The sequence below is a fragment of the Ursus arctos genome, unplaced genomic scaffold (assembly GCF_023065955.2).
Source record: "Ursus arctos isolate Adak ecotype North America unplaced genomic scaffold, UrsArc2.0 scaffold_9, whole genome shotgun sequence".
NCBI lineage: Eukaryota > Metazoa > Chordata > Mammalia > Carnivora > Ursidae > Ursus > Ursus arctos.
Window position 1 is genome coordinate 39,018,478 of NW_026623111.1, and position 18,112 is coordinate 39,036,589.

At 44.3% G+C, this 18,112-nt stretch overlaps 1 protein-coding gene across 2 annotated transcripts; it reads right to left on the reverse strand.

The window, feature by feature from the left end:
* Window positions 1-29: 29 nt before the first annotated feature.
* Window positions 30-17,845, reverse strand: OCIAD2 (OCIA domain containing 2). 2 transcript variants are annotated; one of them, XM_026508867.4, is made up of 7 exons: window positions 17,697-17,845; window positions 15,446-15,567; window positions 9,082-9,178; window positions 7,838-7,891; window positions 4,488-4,535; window positions 3,391-3,508; window positions 30-1,936 (listed from the first exon to the last, which is right to left on the reverse strand). In XM_026508867.4, the coding sequence occupies exons 2-7, from the start codon at window positions 15,509-15,511 to the stop codon at window positions 1,855-1,857; spliced, it is 465 nt and encodes a 154-aa protein (XP_026364652.1). In that variant the 5' UTR covers window positions 15,512-15,567; window positions 17,697-17,845; the 3' UTR covers window positions 30-1,854. The 2 variants fall into 2 exon arrangements, with proteins under 2 accessions (XP_026364652.1, XP_057165732.1); XM_057309749.1 differs by lacking the exon at window positions 17,697-17,845 and adding an exon at window positions 16,920-17,058 and having other exon boundaries at window positions 1,338-1,936.
* Between the last annotated feature and the right edge of the window lie 267 nt (window positions 17,846-18,112).

Here is an 18,112-nt window from a genome sequence, read left to right on the forward strand (position 1 = left end):
TTTTTTTTTTTTAATCATGAAAGTACTGTTTTCACAAGCTGATGACCAGGGTGGTGATGAGGGTTGGTAATTTCTAAATGCAGAAAGACAAATGCCACTCCTTGCCACATCTTCCTACAAGAAACAGACATTCTCCTCCAGATACGTGCTTCCTAATCTATGCAATAGATAATACAGCAAAATATTTGAGATTTGAGTGAACTTCCAGTTTTTTCTTTATTGATTTCCTTTCACACTGTGAAAGGAAAGATCACTGTGATAAACTGTTTCGATGAATAACTTACCTGCTTAGGAAAAGCAAAGAGCCCAAACCATAAATTCAATTTGATTCAGAAGAATGATGGAGATGTCAGCTGTGAAAACAATGGGCCCTTTCACCGATAATAGATGTATCTTATCCCAATCCCCCAAGACTGATTTTCAACATTGACTTGCTGTGCTTAGCAATGTGAAGATGTTCTGATCCCTGGGAAATCAGTTTCTGGCGTGCAGGAAACAAATGTGCCTAATTCTGAATTGGTGCCAATCACCAAGGGAACAAAAAGCCACCAATTTCTGGTTGTCGGAGCCAGGAGTTCAACGGCATCCATGAAGCAGGATGTTGGCTCTGTGTTCTGATGGACAGAAATAGCACTTTATCAACTGAAAGACCAGGATATGTACTATCCAGGAGACGAAGTCAAAATCACTCCATTTCAGACACTTAACGTTCACTTAAAAATAAAAACTCCCAAATATTTTTGATATTTAAAATGAAATATTATATCACCTTCTGATGAGATTTCGCTTTTTACCTCCATGGTATAGGTTTCAAGATGTATTAAGTAAAATACAAACACACACACACACACACACACACACACACACACACATACACACACTATATATATATGTATATAAATGGTGACACACAAGGTATTTTCCTGAGAAAATGCAAAGATGCAAGGGAAATTTTTATGTAGGGCTCAGACAACTTGCCATAAAACACAAGGTCCCCAGTGAAGAGGTTGGTTGGTTGTTTTTTTCATGTAAAAAACCTGGCAGGAGGATAGGAATCCGCCTCCTGGGGTTGGACTGCCTGCTTCTAAGCTCCGTGTAGCCCTAAAAATTTATCGTTCCATGAATTAATTCTTCCGGTGATTGTTGCCATAAACAAACTGTTCCTTGGGAGAGGAGAGGCAATTTGGAAAGTCATATATACTTATATACAGGTCCCTAGCGGTATACAAAAGAGCCCCGTTCTTTAGTACTGACAATGAGCACGCAGCCATTAGCTAAACAAGTAACCTAAAGATGACGGGCTTTGCCAAAACTTTACCACACCGATGACGCATAAAGGACAGTGGATTCAGATTCCAACTCTTTCAAGGGAAACATTTTTTTATTAAATTAAAAATCTTCGTCCCTACATCTTAGAAAGCACTACTCAAGCCTGTAAGACACAATCTTTCTTGCCCTTTGTTTCTGCCTCTATACACACTGGCTTTCTGTGGGGCATGACTTCCCCAGTTCCCCAACATTCATTCCTATCCTCTACCAGAGATCTTAAAACCCTGAACAAAGGCAGAGTGAAAGAATAGATCAGAGAAGACTCCAAGATCTTTTAACTCAGCTGTAAGCAATGCCACATAGTTTCTTTTTTGGTGTGTGAATGCGCCTGACATGTTCTCAGATAGCAGACAAACATACACTGCTCAATTCAACTGAGAATCTTCCACAGAAAGCACTTCAAAAGAGTGAGAGAATCACAATGTTTCTATTCCACTATAGGTATATTATTTTAAAGTACACTTGAAATTTTAAATGTGTCCAAATTCAGAGGTTTAAGAAACACCAAAAGCCATAGATACAAGTTTAGGAAGCTGAAGGCTGTGAACTTCCCTTCTCATGTAATCCATGCTTAATTTTGCATTCCTCACAGGTGAGCAGGCAGTGCCTAGAATGGAGGCAAAAACAGAAGTTTGTGTTTTGACATTGGAAGGTCTAGTCTTAACACAACATTACTGGCAGACATTTCCTTTTTTTTTTTTTCTTTTTTTCTTTCTTTCTTTCTTTCTCTCTCTCTTCCTTCCTTCCTTCCTTCCTTCCTTCCTTCCTTCCTTCCTTCCTTCCTTCCTGAGAGAGAGCTCAAGCGGAGAGGGTGGTGGGGGGAGAGGCAGAGGGAGAGAGAGAATCTCAAGCAGACTCCCTGCAACACGTGAGCCCAGCACAGGGCTTGATCCTACGACCTTGAGATCATGACCTGAGCCTAAATCAAGAGTCAGATGCTTAACCAAGTGAGCCACCCAGGCACTCCCTGAGAGACATTTTCTATGTTAAAGTTCACAAGCCTAATTTTTTAAAGTAAAAATAGGAGCCATTTCTTGGTTTGAGACCTCCAGAATTTCATCCCCCAAAAAAGGGCCAATAATGATCTTCATGTCCAATGTTTTCACAGTTTTCTTGCTGCCTCTTGAATAGAATCCACTGTGACAAGTCAGGGTCTTTAGAGAAATGTGTCCCCACCACTAATCCTATAAATACTCTCGTAGAAATAGCTATTATTCACTGAGCACTTACTGTCATAAATAATCATTTCTATTCCTTTTAACATGCCATGAAAATAGTTCTGATCACCACTTTCTACAGAGGAGAACACTGAAGATCAGAGAGTATAAGAATCTTGTCCAAGGTTACCCAGCTTTGTAAGTGGTAGAACTGGTTCCCACCTAGGTACTCCAACCGCAGAGGGAATGCCCTTAAGTCCACAGTCCTGCGGCTCACACCTCTGAATGACAGTCATGATACACATTAACCTAGAAGGGCTCTGAGAAGTCCTGCAGCACAGAAACCTGTTCCCCTTCTGTGTGGCCCCGTGATGGCAGAAGCCATGTCCGCTGACGAAGGTATTCTTTAGAGACCTGAACAATGCCTTGTTATATATATAGTTAGAAAATTGTTTAATATTATAAGTGGGGAAAGGGCCTTCGTTGAACTTTTTATAAGTATCTTCTTTACAATCCCTCAATCAAAAAGATTACAAACGTGTTGCAACAGTATGGATGGAGCAAGAGTAGTGTGCTAAGCAAAATAAGTCCGTCAGAGAAAGACAAATATCATAGGATTTCATTCATATGTGGAATTTAAGAAACAAAACAAATGAACAAAGGAAAAAAAAAAGAGAGATAAATCAAGAAACAGACTCTCAACTATAGAGAACAAATAGATGGTTACCAGAGGGAAGGTGGGTGAAAGAGGGGATTAGAGGACACTTATCATCATGAGCACTGAGTAATGTACAGAAGTGCTGAATCCCTATATTGTACACCTGAAACTAATAGAACACTGTATGTTAACTGTACTGGAATTAAAGTAAAAAACTTAATAACATTTTCTTAGAAAGTTACAAACCTGTTATGACCTGGACCAAAACCAGCCCCACGCAGCTGATCTTCAACAGAATGGAATTTACTCTGGCACACTCGTATGTATGATGCCTTTCCAAGGGCAAATCCCAAGAGACCCGCAACTGTAAAAGCAGGTTAGGAAAGATCATTTAAAAGTTCAGAATCTCCTCCATTAATTATCTTCTAGAACTTTCTACATGAACCGTAGTAATTTTTACCTGAAAAGTACCACGATAAATCAATGAACAAAATCTCTGCGAATGAATCTCCCTATTAAAGAGCAGGATTGGGAAATGGAGACTTTCTGATCTCCTCAGTTTGGAGCTGGTGGTAAAAGGGCCAGGATAGAGGAAGCGAAGGTGCTATCTCAGAGACCGGCAGCCAGAGGGAGGCCCAGCTGGCAAATAAATGTCTGAGACCACCAGGGAAGGAAGGGATGGGGTTTGGGTTGTGACTATAGGTAGCTTCCAAATTCCTTGGCAGGAATTCCCCTTAACTCTCTTGATGGGTTAGAGTAGGGGGAGCTGTAATCCATCCTGCCTGCAGGGAGAGGTCACGAGGCAGAGGGAACCTCCTAGGGGAGAAATATCCCACCTGCTCTTCTTGCTGGGAATGAGGTTTCAGGCTGTACACTGGACTGCGTCTTCCTTGTACGTAACAGGTCTATGTATAATGAGTGGAATAAGATGAACCCCCAAGTTCACGGTAAATGTATTATTAGAAAGTCCCCGATTTAAAAAAATTTTTCATTTGCTAGGTCCACTATAGACAATATTTTGAAAAAACTAGCCAAAAGACAAAAAAATTAAAACCCCTCATGGCTCTATCATTCAGAGGCTCTGTTGTTGGTCTCTCTTGTATATCCTGCCCTAGTCCAGGCTTTATAGAGGCTTGTTGAAGGTGGGGTCCCTACTGCTCAGCCTTCTATCAGAAAGTGTTGCATGAACTAGGAATTGCAGAGACAAAAAATGGAGACTGATTTTTCAGAGAGTCGATACAGGCAGTTTGGTCAGCCTGACATCCATATCTCCGGTTGCTATAAACATCTGTAAAATGAATCTTTCTTTCTTTCTTTTTTTTTTTTTTACTTCTATAACTTACGTGCAACTTTGGGCAACGATCCAAATCTTGGGTTAGATGCTAAATAACCTAAGGAGTAATATAGAAATACGATATTATTTCATTTTATAACTTAACCTAATTTATAAAGAAACCTTCAAAGTTTAAGATACACACAGATTCTCAATCTAAAGAGATGATTTTTAAAGAGTTCTAAGTCAATTCTTGATTGAACTTAACTCTCGAATAACCTTTCTTGGCAAGCAGCAAGTATTAGTTTGCCAAAATGTATAGGAAAAGAATATGAAACAGAAAATTCAAGACGGATTTAAAGATGTCAAGGCAGGGCGGGGGTGGGGGAAGGGCACCTGGATGGCTCAGCTGGTTGAATGCTGCCTCTTGGTTTCCATTCAGGTCATGATCTCAGGGTCCTGAGATCAAGCCCCATGTCAGGCTCTGGGCTCAGCACAGAGTCCACTCGGGATTCTCTCCGTTTCCCTCTGCCCCTCCCCCAGCTCATGCTGTCTCACATTTCCGTGCTCTCTCTCTCTCTAAATAAGTAAAATCTTAATAAACAAATAAAGATATCAAGGTGGGGCTCCTGGCTGCACAATCCCTGCAGCATGTGACTCCTGATCTCGGGGTTGTAAGTTCGAGCCCCATGTTGGGTGTGGAGATTACTTTAAAAATAAAATCTTTAAAAAATAAAAAAGCTATCAAGGCAAAGGTGGAGCTAACAACTTAGTTCCAAGCAATTAGGCATTGCCTCCTCCTCTTTTTAAGTAACTCAACACAGAGTCTCAGTTTAGAGATTCATTATATATATCATAATTTTTAAATGAAAACATTAAAATCTGTGGTAGGCAGAGTTATGGTCTCCCAAAGATATATGACCACATCCCAATCCCTGAAAACTATGAAGAAAATGGAATTAAGGTTGCTAATCAGATAACTTTTTTTTTTTTAAGATTTTATTTATTTGTCAGAGAGACAGAGCACAAGCAGGGGGAGCAGCAGGCAGAGGGAGAAGCAGATTCCCTACTGAGCAGGGAGCCTGACGCAGGACTCGATCCCAGGACCCTGGGACCATGACCTGAGCCAAAGGCAGATGCCCAACCGACTGAGCCACCCAGGCGTCCCCAGATAACTTTAAAATAGGAAGACTATCCTGGATTATTGCGTTGGACTCAATGTAATCAAGATGTAATCATCTTGGATTGTAGAAGAGGGATTCGGAGAAAGAACCAGACAGATGGCAGGATGAGAAGAACTTGCCTCAGTGTTGCTGGCTTTGCAGACAGAGGAAGGGGCCATGCGCCAGGGAATGTGGGTGGTCTCTAGAAGTGGAAAGGGAAAGGAAGCCCAGACCAACCTTCCCCGCCTCCCAAGGAAGGTAGCATTGCCAGCACTTTGACTTCTGCCCACTGAGACCTGTTTTGGACTTCTGACCTCCAAAACTGTGAGATAACAAATTTGTATTGTTTTAAGCCACTATGCTGGTGGTTATTCATCAGAGCAGCCACAGAAAACTAGCACACAAACCTGGGAAAGTGTATTTGCACACTTGCAGGACACTGTAGATTTTAAGCCGTTTAATATCTATAAAACATAATCCCTACAGATGTTGTGGCCATATTTTTTTGTTGTCAGAAATGGTCTGATTGCTACTGATTGATGAATACATTTCTATAAAAAGCCTATCTTTGAGCTATAAAAATGAAATCGGGGCGCCTGGGTGACTTAGCTGGTTGAACAGACAACTCGATTTTGGCTCAAATCATGATCTCAGGGTCCTGGGATCGAGCCCCATATCGGGCTCCATGCTCAGTGGGGCGTCTGCTTGAGGATTTGTCTCCCTCTCTCTCTGCCCATCTCCCCACTTGTGATCTCTCTCTCTAAAATAAATAATAAATCTTAAAAAAGTGAAATATTTAATAAATCACCTTTAAAGAGTAATATTGAGTGAAATGGGATTCTCCTAGATATATGACATAGATGGTCTTTGAGACCCCAAAAAGAATGAGAACATTTTCCCTCATGTTTGCTGGGTATAATACTCTTTTGAAAGTCCTGGTAATGAGCAGTCTTCAGTATACTGGGCTTCAACAAAGTCAGGGGCCTTCTTGTTATCTGGGGCCCAAGCAAGGCCTAAAGGGGCTCTGAGAGATGGAGATAAGAAGAAAGAAGAGAGTCAGACAGGAAAAGTGGAAAACTCTAAGAGGCAGGGAGAAGCCATGTGGGGAAATGCTGGACGGCTGCTAGTTCTCTGGATCTGTGTTCAAATTAGACAGGTGTCCTTCCTCAGGCAGATGCAGCCTCTTGCCAGGACGAAGGGCATGATGGGCAGAGTGTGGTGGATTTCCACACCCCGTGTCTCCTCTTTGGAACACGCTTCTGTGGAAGACAATCTGTCTAAGCGTCTGTGGAGCCCCAGGGAGACACAGGGACTCTGGCACAGAGAAAGGCACTGCACTGGTTTCCTGGGCTCTAACAACTTATCAACAACTTAGTGGTTTAAAGCAACACAAATCTGTGACTTTACAGTGCTGGAGGTAGAGGCTCAAAATGGGTCTCACTGGGTGACTCGATCCATTTGGGTGGCTACCCCAAAATATGGCAGTCTGGGGGGCTTATCAACAACCAAAATTAATTCTCAGTTCCGGAGGGCGAAGTCCAAGATCAGGCGTCAGCATGGTTGGGTGAGGGCCCACTTTGGGGTCGCAGACTTCCTGTTATCATCATGGGCTGGCAGGGGCTAGGGAGCTCACTGGACCTCTTTTCCAAGGGCACTAATCCCCTTCATGAGGGCTCCACCTCCCTGCCAAAGACCCCATCTCCTAATACCCTTGCATGGGGTGTTAAGAGTTCAACATGTGAATTCAGACCATGGTACTGGGCTCACATCAAGGTATTGGCAGAGCCTCATTCTTTCTGGAGGCTCTAGGGTTTCTTGCCTTTCCAGCTTCTAGAGGCCAGTCACATCCGTGGACTCATGGGCCCTTCCTCCATCTTCACAGCCAGCAATGTCGAACTGAGCCCTTCTTGTGCTGCTACCCCTCTGGTTCCGTCTTCTGATTCACTCTTGTATTTCTAATGACACTTGATTACACTGGGCCCATCCAGAGAATCCAGAATAATCTCTTTTAAGGTCAGCTGCTGAACGCCCTTAATTCCACCTGCCACTTTAATCTCCCTTTGCCACGTAACCTCATACAGCCACTCGTTCTGGAGGTTAGGACATCTTCGGGAAGGGTGGACTTGGCTGAAAATTAGCAAAACCCTGCACAAATAAATCTTTCTCCAAAAAACAAACGCCAACCGCCAATAAGCTGTCCAGAGGCTCGGTGAAAACTGGGCTTTCTTAAGTTTAATTAATAGATCTAGAAGCTTACCTTGGTGGACTAGTCCTTGGGTGGCAAGCATGCTCACAAGAGAAAAAGGCAGAGCTGTAAAAGAAAAATGCCCCTCAATATTGCTATTTTAAAGCTTGGCACCTCATCCAGAAGTCAGGGGAAATTAGGGTTTTTTTTTTTCTCTTACCTACCTTGGCAAGGAGTTTTCAGTCCTTCGTTATTTTACTTATTCAACAAATATTTATTAAACACCGCGTGCAGAATTTTCTTGAGATCTTCCCCAGTCACTCAACCTGAAGCCCAGCATTAAGGGGACAAAACCTACCCCCGTGCTACTCCCTCTCCGCCATCCACCTTTACTGAATGCCCACCGCGCCCCAGATTCGGAGCACGACATACGACGAAGACATCTTGGTGTGTGCGCACTTAGCCATTGAACTTGGGAGCTGCCTTTAGCTGTGTCTTTTGAAATTTTCAATCCTACGTAGAAGTTAAAAAAACAACACAATAAACGCCTTCACACCCCATCTAGGACCATTCCTAGCTTTCATCTTGAGTGCTACTTTGCAGCACAATTTGGATATGTCGATTTTCTGAAGATTACAAGATTATCATACTCATGTTAAACATGGGTGATGTTGAGCTACGATTTTTAAAACAGGCAAGTTAGTCTGGCAAAGGCGGTTTCTAGTTCTATCAAAATGCAACACTTCTTCCAAGAGCAGAGAGCACTGATAAACATCTAGCTCTTCCTAGCAACCGAGAAAAATCGAACAGCAACCGGTGTCTCCGCTCCTATCTACCTCCTGGTAGACAAATGGGTCATACTGAATGCTGATCTACTAGTACTTACTTAAGTTACTGATATGGGTTGTAAAAAAAAAAAAAATCATGAATTTCTAGGAGCACAATCAATAATCACGTATAATGAATATCAAGTTCTAAAATGTTACTTCCCAAACAATTGACACTGAACTTGACTGATCTGAGAAATCAAAATGCATATGTCAAAGTATAAACTATCCCAATGCTGCAAAACATTGGGACTATATCTACAGGCTCTATCATGACATTTTCAAATGGCAGATCATGAATTTTTTAAATTGGAAGGGACTTAAAGGCACAGCGTGAATTCACACCCTCGTCTTATATAAGGCAGGCCTGGCAAGAGAAGTGCAAAGTCCCTGCTCAGAAGTGAATCGTAACCATCATTCTAAGGTAACACTTGGGCAGTTTACTGCAGCAAATATCGCGTTAACAAAGATTAAGAGGGGTGCAATTACCTCTCTTCCAGAAACTTTCTTCTTGACATTCTCGGATAATCTTTGAAATCTCTCCTCTGTGGATGTGCAGTTTTGATTTTGGACAAAATAATAGACTCTGTAAGGAAAGTTATATGGTGAGTTGACCGGAACCATTAGCAAAGCATCTGGTCTGTTTTCCCTAGAGGAGTGCGGGGAGGACTCTGGACTCTGGTCACACAGCGTGTATCCTGTGTGGCTGCTGCCGAGTGATGACCAGTCTCAGCCACTGCCTTCCAGCTCGGAGCGCTGGGTGGATTTAGGAGGGAAAGAATGGCTGTTGGAGAAGCAGACTGATTGACTGCCCGCAAGCATGGAACAGATACCTGGTCAGAATGAATTACCGCTGAGGCCCTAATTTCTAGCTTACCTCCAGCCTCCGACCACGTGGCCCGCTCTCCCTGCAAGGCTACTCACTCCCTTCGCCTGCCTGGTGTCCTTAAAACCCAATTCAGTGTTGCCCCCTGGGTGAAGAAGAGATTTCCCCTAAAGCACAATGTTTATGTATCTGGGATCGCATTCAGAGCAGGGTAGGGCAAGTTGGCTATTTTCAGACCTGGTGTTCCAACTCCCCTATTTATACTGTTGTAAGCATTTTAAGGCTAGGAACTCATCAACAGACTGCTTTTTATTTGTCTACATACTCTACTTTCTGTCTTAACAGGTTCTTTTTACACGTTTATAAGTGCTCTGCACATAATTTCCGGTGGACCTCCTGACCTGGCTGACATGATCATTTTTCCTAAATCTATAGTATTCTCTTTATCGTATCGATACGCTATAATCTGGACTAACTCCATTATTTATGACCTTTCCCCTTTTGTGGGCATATATTATTCACTCATGCTTCCCTACACTCTCTGTTCTCGTTCTCCTCTGCCCATCACTGCCATTCTGGGGGTTGAATGTGGCTCATTTGGTGGTATGCATTGTCACCAAATGTTCATTGTTGCGGGTATGTGCACCTTTTTTATGCCAATGGCATTGCTTTATATACTTAATTTTACTTAAAAAATGTTCTCAACTCAGCTCTATGCTCTTAAGATCTATCCATGTGGCTTATAGATCTAGGTCACTCTTTTAACTGCTGACTAATTCTCCAGCATGCCTCCAAGTCCCCACCACCACTTGTCCCCGGTGAGGACATTTGCAGATAGATACCTAGAAGTAAAATAGAGGACACGTGTGTTCCTGATTTGACAAAGTCTTGCTGGAGCTCTATCCCCAGTGGCTGCATCGGTATCCACTCACACCAGCAGTGCCTGAACGCTCCTCTAAGCCCACAGAGCCCAAGAGCTAGTTAAGCTGGATTCAAAGCAGGTTAGAGTAAGGAACAGATTTTGTAACATTTGGCATTATCCAGTGTTCTAAATGCTGACAGTCTAATAGATACAATGTAATATTTTACTCTTATCTGCATTTCTCTGATAACTAATGTGTTTGAGAGTCTACATATTTTCAGCCAGAATGCCTTTTCTCCTCGAATGTTGAGGCAATCCCTCAAGTAACCTGGGTTGTCATCTTGTGTTATACAGTGGCTCAATGCTTTTTCATTGTGGTAAAATACACAAAATATCATACTTATCATTTTAGCCATTTTAAAGTACACAGTCCATGGCATTAAGTACATCCACAATGTGGTATAGCCACAACCTCCGTCTAGTTCCAGAACGTTTTCATCACCCCAAAAGGAAATTCCATACTCATTAAGGAGTCTCTCCTCATTCCCTGCTTCCCCCCAACCCTTAGCTCCCTGACCATCATGAATCTGCTTTCATGGATATGTATGGATATGTAAGTGGCATCACACATTAAGTTTCCTTTTGTGGCTGTCTTCTCTCCCTTTGCATAATGTTTTCATGCTTCATCCATGTTGTAGCATGTATCAGTAATTCATTTCTCTTCGTGGCTCAAGAATATTCCATTGTATGGATATACCACGTTTTGTTTATCCAGTCATCTACTGATGGATATTTGGGTCATTTCCACCTGTTGGCTATTGTGAATACAGCTGCTCTGAACATGAATGTGCAACTTTTGTTTGAACACCCATCCTCAATTCTGTTGGGCCACATGGTAATTCTATGCTTAACTTGTTGAGAAACTGCCAAACTGTTCTCCCCAGCAGTTGCACACTGTACGATCCCATCAACAGAGGATGAGGGTTCCAAACTTTCCATATTCTTGTCAACACTTCTTGTTTTCTCTTTTGTTTCTGTTCTTTTCAAATTAGCACATTAAATTTTTTAATATAAATTATTTAGTTTATTTAAGCTAAATAAATTAAATTGTTTCTGTTTTGAATTATGGTCATGCTAGTGATTGTGAAATGGTATCACACTGTGGTTTTGATTTGCATTTCCCTAACGACCAAGGACACCGATCATCTATTCATTTGCTTGCTGGCCATTCATATATTTTTCTTGGAGAAATACCTATTAAAGTCCTTCGCACATTTTTTTAAGTTGGGCTGCCTGTCATGTTGTTGTTGAGCTGTCAAAGCTCTTTGTATATTGTGGATACTACACCCTTATCAGATATGTGATTTGAAAACAATTTTTTCCATCTCTGGGTGGTTCATTCATTTTTTAAAAAACAAATTTTATTTAATTTGTTCTTTGCTATACAACTCACACTTGTATTTCCTTGTTTGTGAATTATTTATGTAGGATGTCTGCCACTTACCTCTTGGATTTTTAGTGTTTTTCTTGAGGAGCAGCTCTTTGGCTTTTGAGTTTTGCCTTGCTGATTTTGTCAATGTTCCTTTTTGAACTCTTTGTGGTAGATGTCAATGTGGATGATGGTCGCCATTTCTTTTTTTTTTTTTTTTTTTTAAGTAAAAGGGAAATTTATTGGCTCATACAATTGTTAAGTCCATGGGTGGAGATGTTTGCATTTAAGCCTAATTAAATCCAGAAGCTCAAACAATAATAGCAGCTTATCCATCTCTTGGATCTATCCAAACATCTATTTGTTTTTCCGTCTCTCTTCCTGTTGGCCTCATTCTCTCATGCCTGAGACAGGATATCAAGGAAGGTCTGGTCCCTGGGCTTTCAGCCTACAGTCCTTAAGAATAAACACACTGTCCAGCGTCTACACTTGGAGTCTCTGTGGAAGCACTCTGATCGGCTCAGCTTATGTCACAAGACCATCCCTTAGCCCAATCCTTACCGATAAAATATCGGAGTCCCATGGTTAGGTAAACCCCAGCCCTATGCCCGTTACTGTCACTCCCAGGCCAGCCATAACCAGATGGGATAAGGGTGGGGTAAAGCCCACCAGAAATGGAGATGCTAAACAGAAAAAAGATCATAAATATTGACTGTGTCAAGGTTCACAGATTTCTCTGAGATAATGATGAATTGGTATTTGGTCAAGGCAAGAAGTATTTAAAATTGGATACAAAGGAAAACATTATTCTTGGCTTATCAGCTAGGAAAAATATTGGTTACCTGGGGAGAAAACAGTGTTTCCTCTTTAAAAAAAATAACTAGGGGGCGCCTGGGTGGCTCAGTCCTTAAACGTCTGCCTTTGGCTCAGGGTGTGATCCCAGCGTTCTGGGATCGAGCCCCACATCAGGCTCCTCCGCTAGGAGCCTGCTTCTTCCTCTCCCACTCCCCCTGCTTGTGTTCCCTCTCTCGCTGGCTGTCTCTGTCAAATAAATAAATAAAATCTTAAAAAATAAAATAAAATAAAAAATAAAAAAATAAAAAAAATAACTAGACTTAAAATTTGAAGAGAAGAAATATGTACTTATCAACATATTAGCTGTGGATGATAGGTAAATCCTATACCCTTTCTGAGTTTCAGTTTCCTTTCAGTAAAATGGAAGAATTTTTATTTTTCTTCTACCCTTTTAAGGAGAAAATTAGATGATGTATTTGAAGTACCTAGAGTGGACCTGCCACGTAACAGTTACTCAATACATGTTAAATCCATTATTCTCTATTATTTTCCTTCTCCCTTTTCCCTCCTGTCTACTGCAAAAGAGAAGGCATCAACTGGCCAGCTTTAGGGTGTTAAAGGTCCAAATACACTTGTCTCCACCTGTCCTGTATACACTTGCTCTAAATGAGTGGTTTTTAACTTAGATTATGCATTAAAGTCACCTGGAGAGCTCTTAAAACTCCTGACGCCCCGCTGCACCTAAGACAAATTGTCAGAATCTGGGACAGGGATTTGACTCGTACTTTTACGATTCTCCGGGTGATTCCAATGTATTGCCAAGGTTGAGAACTCTCTCTCTAAATTCCCATTCTTTTGGTATTTGATACACGTATTAGTGGTAAACTGTGTGGTTAATATTTCCCAAGTTTCGGGTCGTTTCCGTATTCTGGTGCTTTGACGTCTGGGGCTTTGCTGACCCTGGACAGCCAGCCTCCCTAGGTTTAGCCAACTCCTAGAGGTGGTGAACAACTCACCTGCGAGCGTGCTTTTCGAATACAAACAAACCGGTTCGGAGCCCACCGCTCCAACCACTTCCTTCATCGGGCCTTGACACTCCGACTGCACTCTACGTACACCCCTGGGCCCGGGACGGGCAGCGAGGGACAGAGAGCTCCCATATGCCTTCAACATGCTGAAATGATTCAGACTAGCCACTCCTCCAGTTGTTCACCCAGCCTCACCTGTCTCTCCCCATGGGCACTGCACCAAAGCCTCTGGCCCCACAGTCCCTCCGTCTCCCTGCCTCCCCACAGAGGCTTCCCGGAGTGGGCCTTCATGCTGTGTGTGTCCTCCTCTGCTTGGAAACCAAGTAACAAGCTCTCTTTGCAATGGCAACCGTCTCCTGATCCGGCCGTCTTACCGTGCTGCGGGGTTTCTATTAATACCTTATCTTTTAAAGCAGTTTCTTTTTTTTTTTTTCCGATGTAAAGCTCGATGATTCATTAGTTGCGTATAACACCCAGTGCACCATGCAATACGTGCCCTCCTTACTACCCATCACCAGCCTATCCCATTCCCCCACCCCCCTCCCCTCTGAGGCCCTCAGTTTGTTTCTCAGAGTCCATAGTCTCTCATGTTTCATTCCCCCTTCTGATTACCCCCCCTTTCTTTATCCCTTTCTTCCCCTACCGATCTTCCTAGTTCTTATGTTCCATAGATGAGAGAAATCATATGATAGTTGTCTTTCTCTGCTTGACTTATTTCACTTAGCATTATCTCCTCCAGTGTGATGGTCGCCATTTCTTGAGCACTTTCCCATGGGTCAGGCACTGTGCCAAGAACTTTATATGCACGATGACAAGATGGAAGGACCCCGTGGTACCTCTGCCTTCAGAGTTCTACAAATAGCCCAAGTAGGCAAACCTCCATCTTCTGTCTTTACAACTCCCCATGGCACAGCACACGGATGATGGTGGTCAGGGTGAGTCACAACGGCGAGAGAAGGAACTGTTCTCCCTCTCCACTTACCTTAGCTCCTCAGCAAGCACTCCTTCTCCCCGTGTAAATATCTCTTCTTGGTTCTGCCTGTGGCTGCAGCAGAGGTAGGGAACACCTCCCTCCCTCCTCTGCTCCAAACACACCCATATATACATACACATCCAGGGTCAGGGACCCTGACCACTACAACTGCTGTGAGTCCTGCCGTCAAGACTGATGCTTCTGCATAGTCTCCCCGGAGGAGCTCTGGTGAGCCTTTCCTGTATAGCCATACATGTTTCATGGCTCTCTATTTCACAGAGGCAACTCAGGTGTCTATGTTCTTTTCCTTGTGACTTGATACCATTTGTCTGTTTGCTTCTCCTAAACTCTGCTCCTTAAACATCTCCTCCTTCATGAAACCATTTTTAGCTGGAAAGGTTGACGCTAGAGAACTTGAACTCCATTTACCCATCACAATACTTTCTCTTTGCTTCATGTATGTGTCACCGAAACACATGATATTCATTCTCCACTCTTTGAAAGACTGTGCCCTGTTAACACTAGGGTTCTCAATCCGACTGCTAATTTAGTAGTTAAGGAACACCTGTCAGCACATATACTTAGTATGATCAGCCTTGGCAACAAAAATGTAAAAACAAGCATGACGTATCATTCTGTTAGATTCAATTAAGATTCTGCTCTGCTAAAGGAAACTTCTTCAGTCACTGACAGCCTACATAAGAGTTAGGCTGGGTCCTAAACAGGGAAGAATAAAGAAAGGATTTTACAAATAAAATTTTAAAAGCCACCTTTTCAAGGAAGCTAAAAAAATACTTTCCTTCCCCTTCCCATTGTCTCTGCACCCATCCAACAAAGTGCCAGACTGAAAACAGTAAGATGACTGCTCAAGGATGAGGTTTAAGGACAGTCCTATATGATGTTCCTCTTCAGCTGGCAGACTTCTGAATTAAAAATATACCTGCTTGCTTGGTGGTGGCAAATGGTGGCCTTTATCTTGGTTTCCGTGAGTAGACACTGAAGCCATGATGACTTTGCTTCTCTTCTGGTTGAGTGTGCTCAGCTCACTCGTTGACTCGATGTCTAAGGAAAGGAGAAGGGGGTCACTATGCTGACTCTGTCACTATTCAGTTGCTATGGCTGAATTTTATATCAACTTTAAAAACACCCCTAGTCTCAACTCACCAGTTTGGAAAACTTATTTTCATTTTGTCGTTAGTCTTAACCTCCGACCGCCTGCAAACTCATGTTCTAATGCACCTCCCCCACCAACACACACACACGAACTCACTACGGGGACAGATGAGATTCAGACTCGAGTGAAATGACACACTACGCATGGTTTTACCACTTATAATCGTGTCCTAAAAAAAGTTTCAACTCATTACAAGGTCACGAACTAGAACAAATATTTATTGAGCGTCTACTATGTGCCTGGCCAGGGAATACAAAGATGGATAAGACGAAGTGCTGAAGGTGCTCCTGGTCTAAAGGGCAAGACAGACAAGTCAGCAGTTACCCAACATGCAAAGGGCTCCCTTACAGGTATGTACAGGGTACTAAGGAAGGAGCGGAAGAAAGGCCTATTCTCTCTGGTCAATTCTGAAGACACCAAAGACTAAGCCTCTTGAGCTTTCAAGGGGTGGATGGACTCCAGATGCAGGAAGACCAGTTTGGAAGGTGCTGTCATAGTCCAGCCAAGGAAATGAGGGGACCCGAACTAAGACCTTGGGGAAGGATAGAGATGATAAATTTGAGTTTGGAAATGTGGGAACTGGGTGCCTGTGGGGGCGTACGTTAGGTTAACCAGTAGGAATTAGAATATTTGATAATTTGGGTCTGGAGTTACAGATTAGGGATGGGGGGAAGAGGAATTTGGGAGTTGCTGTCATAAAAATGGTAAAGGTAGAGCAAGAAACATGAATAAGATTGTCTACAAAGAGTATTGAAAAATGTGAACATTGAGGCCAAGGGAATATCGACAAGAGAAGAAAAAGGAAACAAAACAGGCCAAGGAAATGACTGAGAAGGAATAGTTGATAACAGAGGGGTGGGAGTTTCTGAAGGAGAGAATGAATTATCAGTACCACATGGCTCAGAAAGGTGATTTGGCAAGGACAGGCATGTTTCCAGGTGGACCATGAACCCTCCCAACCCCACCCCTCACCCCACCAATGGCCACCACACCCTACAGCCCAGGCCACTTACTACCACTGATTTCCCCGCAAAGCGAACATCTTGTCATACTCCGTTCTGTTTCCTACTGAACTGCCAGCCATATGAACCAAAGGGACCATTATAAAGGCAGCAGGTGCACGCCCTACAGTGGAAAGTCCTGAAATCAGAGACCTGAATTCAGATCCTGACTCTACTCCTTGCGAGCCTTGTGCTTTGGGGCCAGTGATTTAATGTGTCTGTGGCCTCAGCTTTCTCACCTGTTAAGTGGGGGTAGTGGACACAGCAAGGGGCTCGAGGAGCTGTTGCAAGGATGAGGGATGAAGGCAGCGGATGCGGTCCCTAAAGCCCCAGCTCAGCACCCTGCACGCAGTGAGCCTGTGAGCAGTAAAAGGCAGCTCTGACCTCAGATTGACCCTGTTTCCTGACGAGCTCCAGGAAGTCTTCGCTGACCTAAAGCCAAATTAGATACTCTTGGCTCAGGAATTAGGCCGCGGCCTCCAATCAGGGAGCAAAGATACCAGACTCGGCTTCGGTGGTCAGGTTCCCCTCGCACCCGCTGAACCACCAGTCCGCATCTGAGCAAGCCTTCAGGGAGGGTATGGCCTTGCGGGTGCAGCTCTCACCACCAGGCCCTGGCCTGGTCTGGGGTCCCTTCTCTTTCTCAGTGGTTGGGGCTGCACGAGCGCCGACACCTACGCAGGCTCCGGAAGCGAGGCTCGCCGCGGGACGAGGACCGGCGCGTGCTCAGATGGACGCGGAGGGAGGGGGGTGTCACCGCACTTTCTGGGGCCGGGGGAGGGAAGCCCGCAGGAGTCCACCCCATCTCCAGCCTGAGCCCGCTGCGCGACCCCAAGCCCCCCACGCTTGCCCGACCTGGGCCGGAGCCCGAGCCCGGCCCGGAGGAATTGGCAGGGACGACTCTGGATCCCCCGCCCCTGAGGACCCCGGCAGCGAAGCGGCAGAGGAGCACCCCCCCCCCCCGCCCGCCGCCAGCTCCTCGAGGTGCCTCCCCCTGTCACCCGGGGCCGGCTCACCTGAGCAGGTAGGGATCCGGAGCCAGCCTCCTTCCGCGACCGCCGCCGCAGCGGGACTGCCCCCGCCTCCCAGCGCCGTCCTCGCGCCCCTCGGCCGCCGGGTCCCCACTCTACTCTCCCCGCCGCCCGGTCCTCGCCTCTGGCGCAGCTGCCCCGGCCGCGTCTTTCTCCTCTTGCTCCGCCCCTCGGCTTGCTCAGCAAGTGCACCCCACCCCCGCCTGCGGTTCCTTTCTCTGTGGGTGACATCAGCCCCCACCCGCAACTGCTCAGGCTGAAATCCGGCGCTTAGAGGCTCCCACCTCACTCCGGAATCTGGACACCTGGTAGATTCTACCTCTTCGATGTGGTTCAAATTAATCTTTTCGTCCCAACAATAATGGCAACAACCATCTACTGAACGCGCCCTTCCTGGGTCA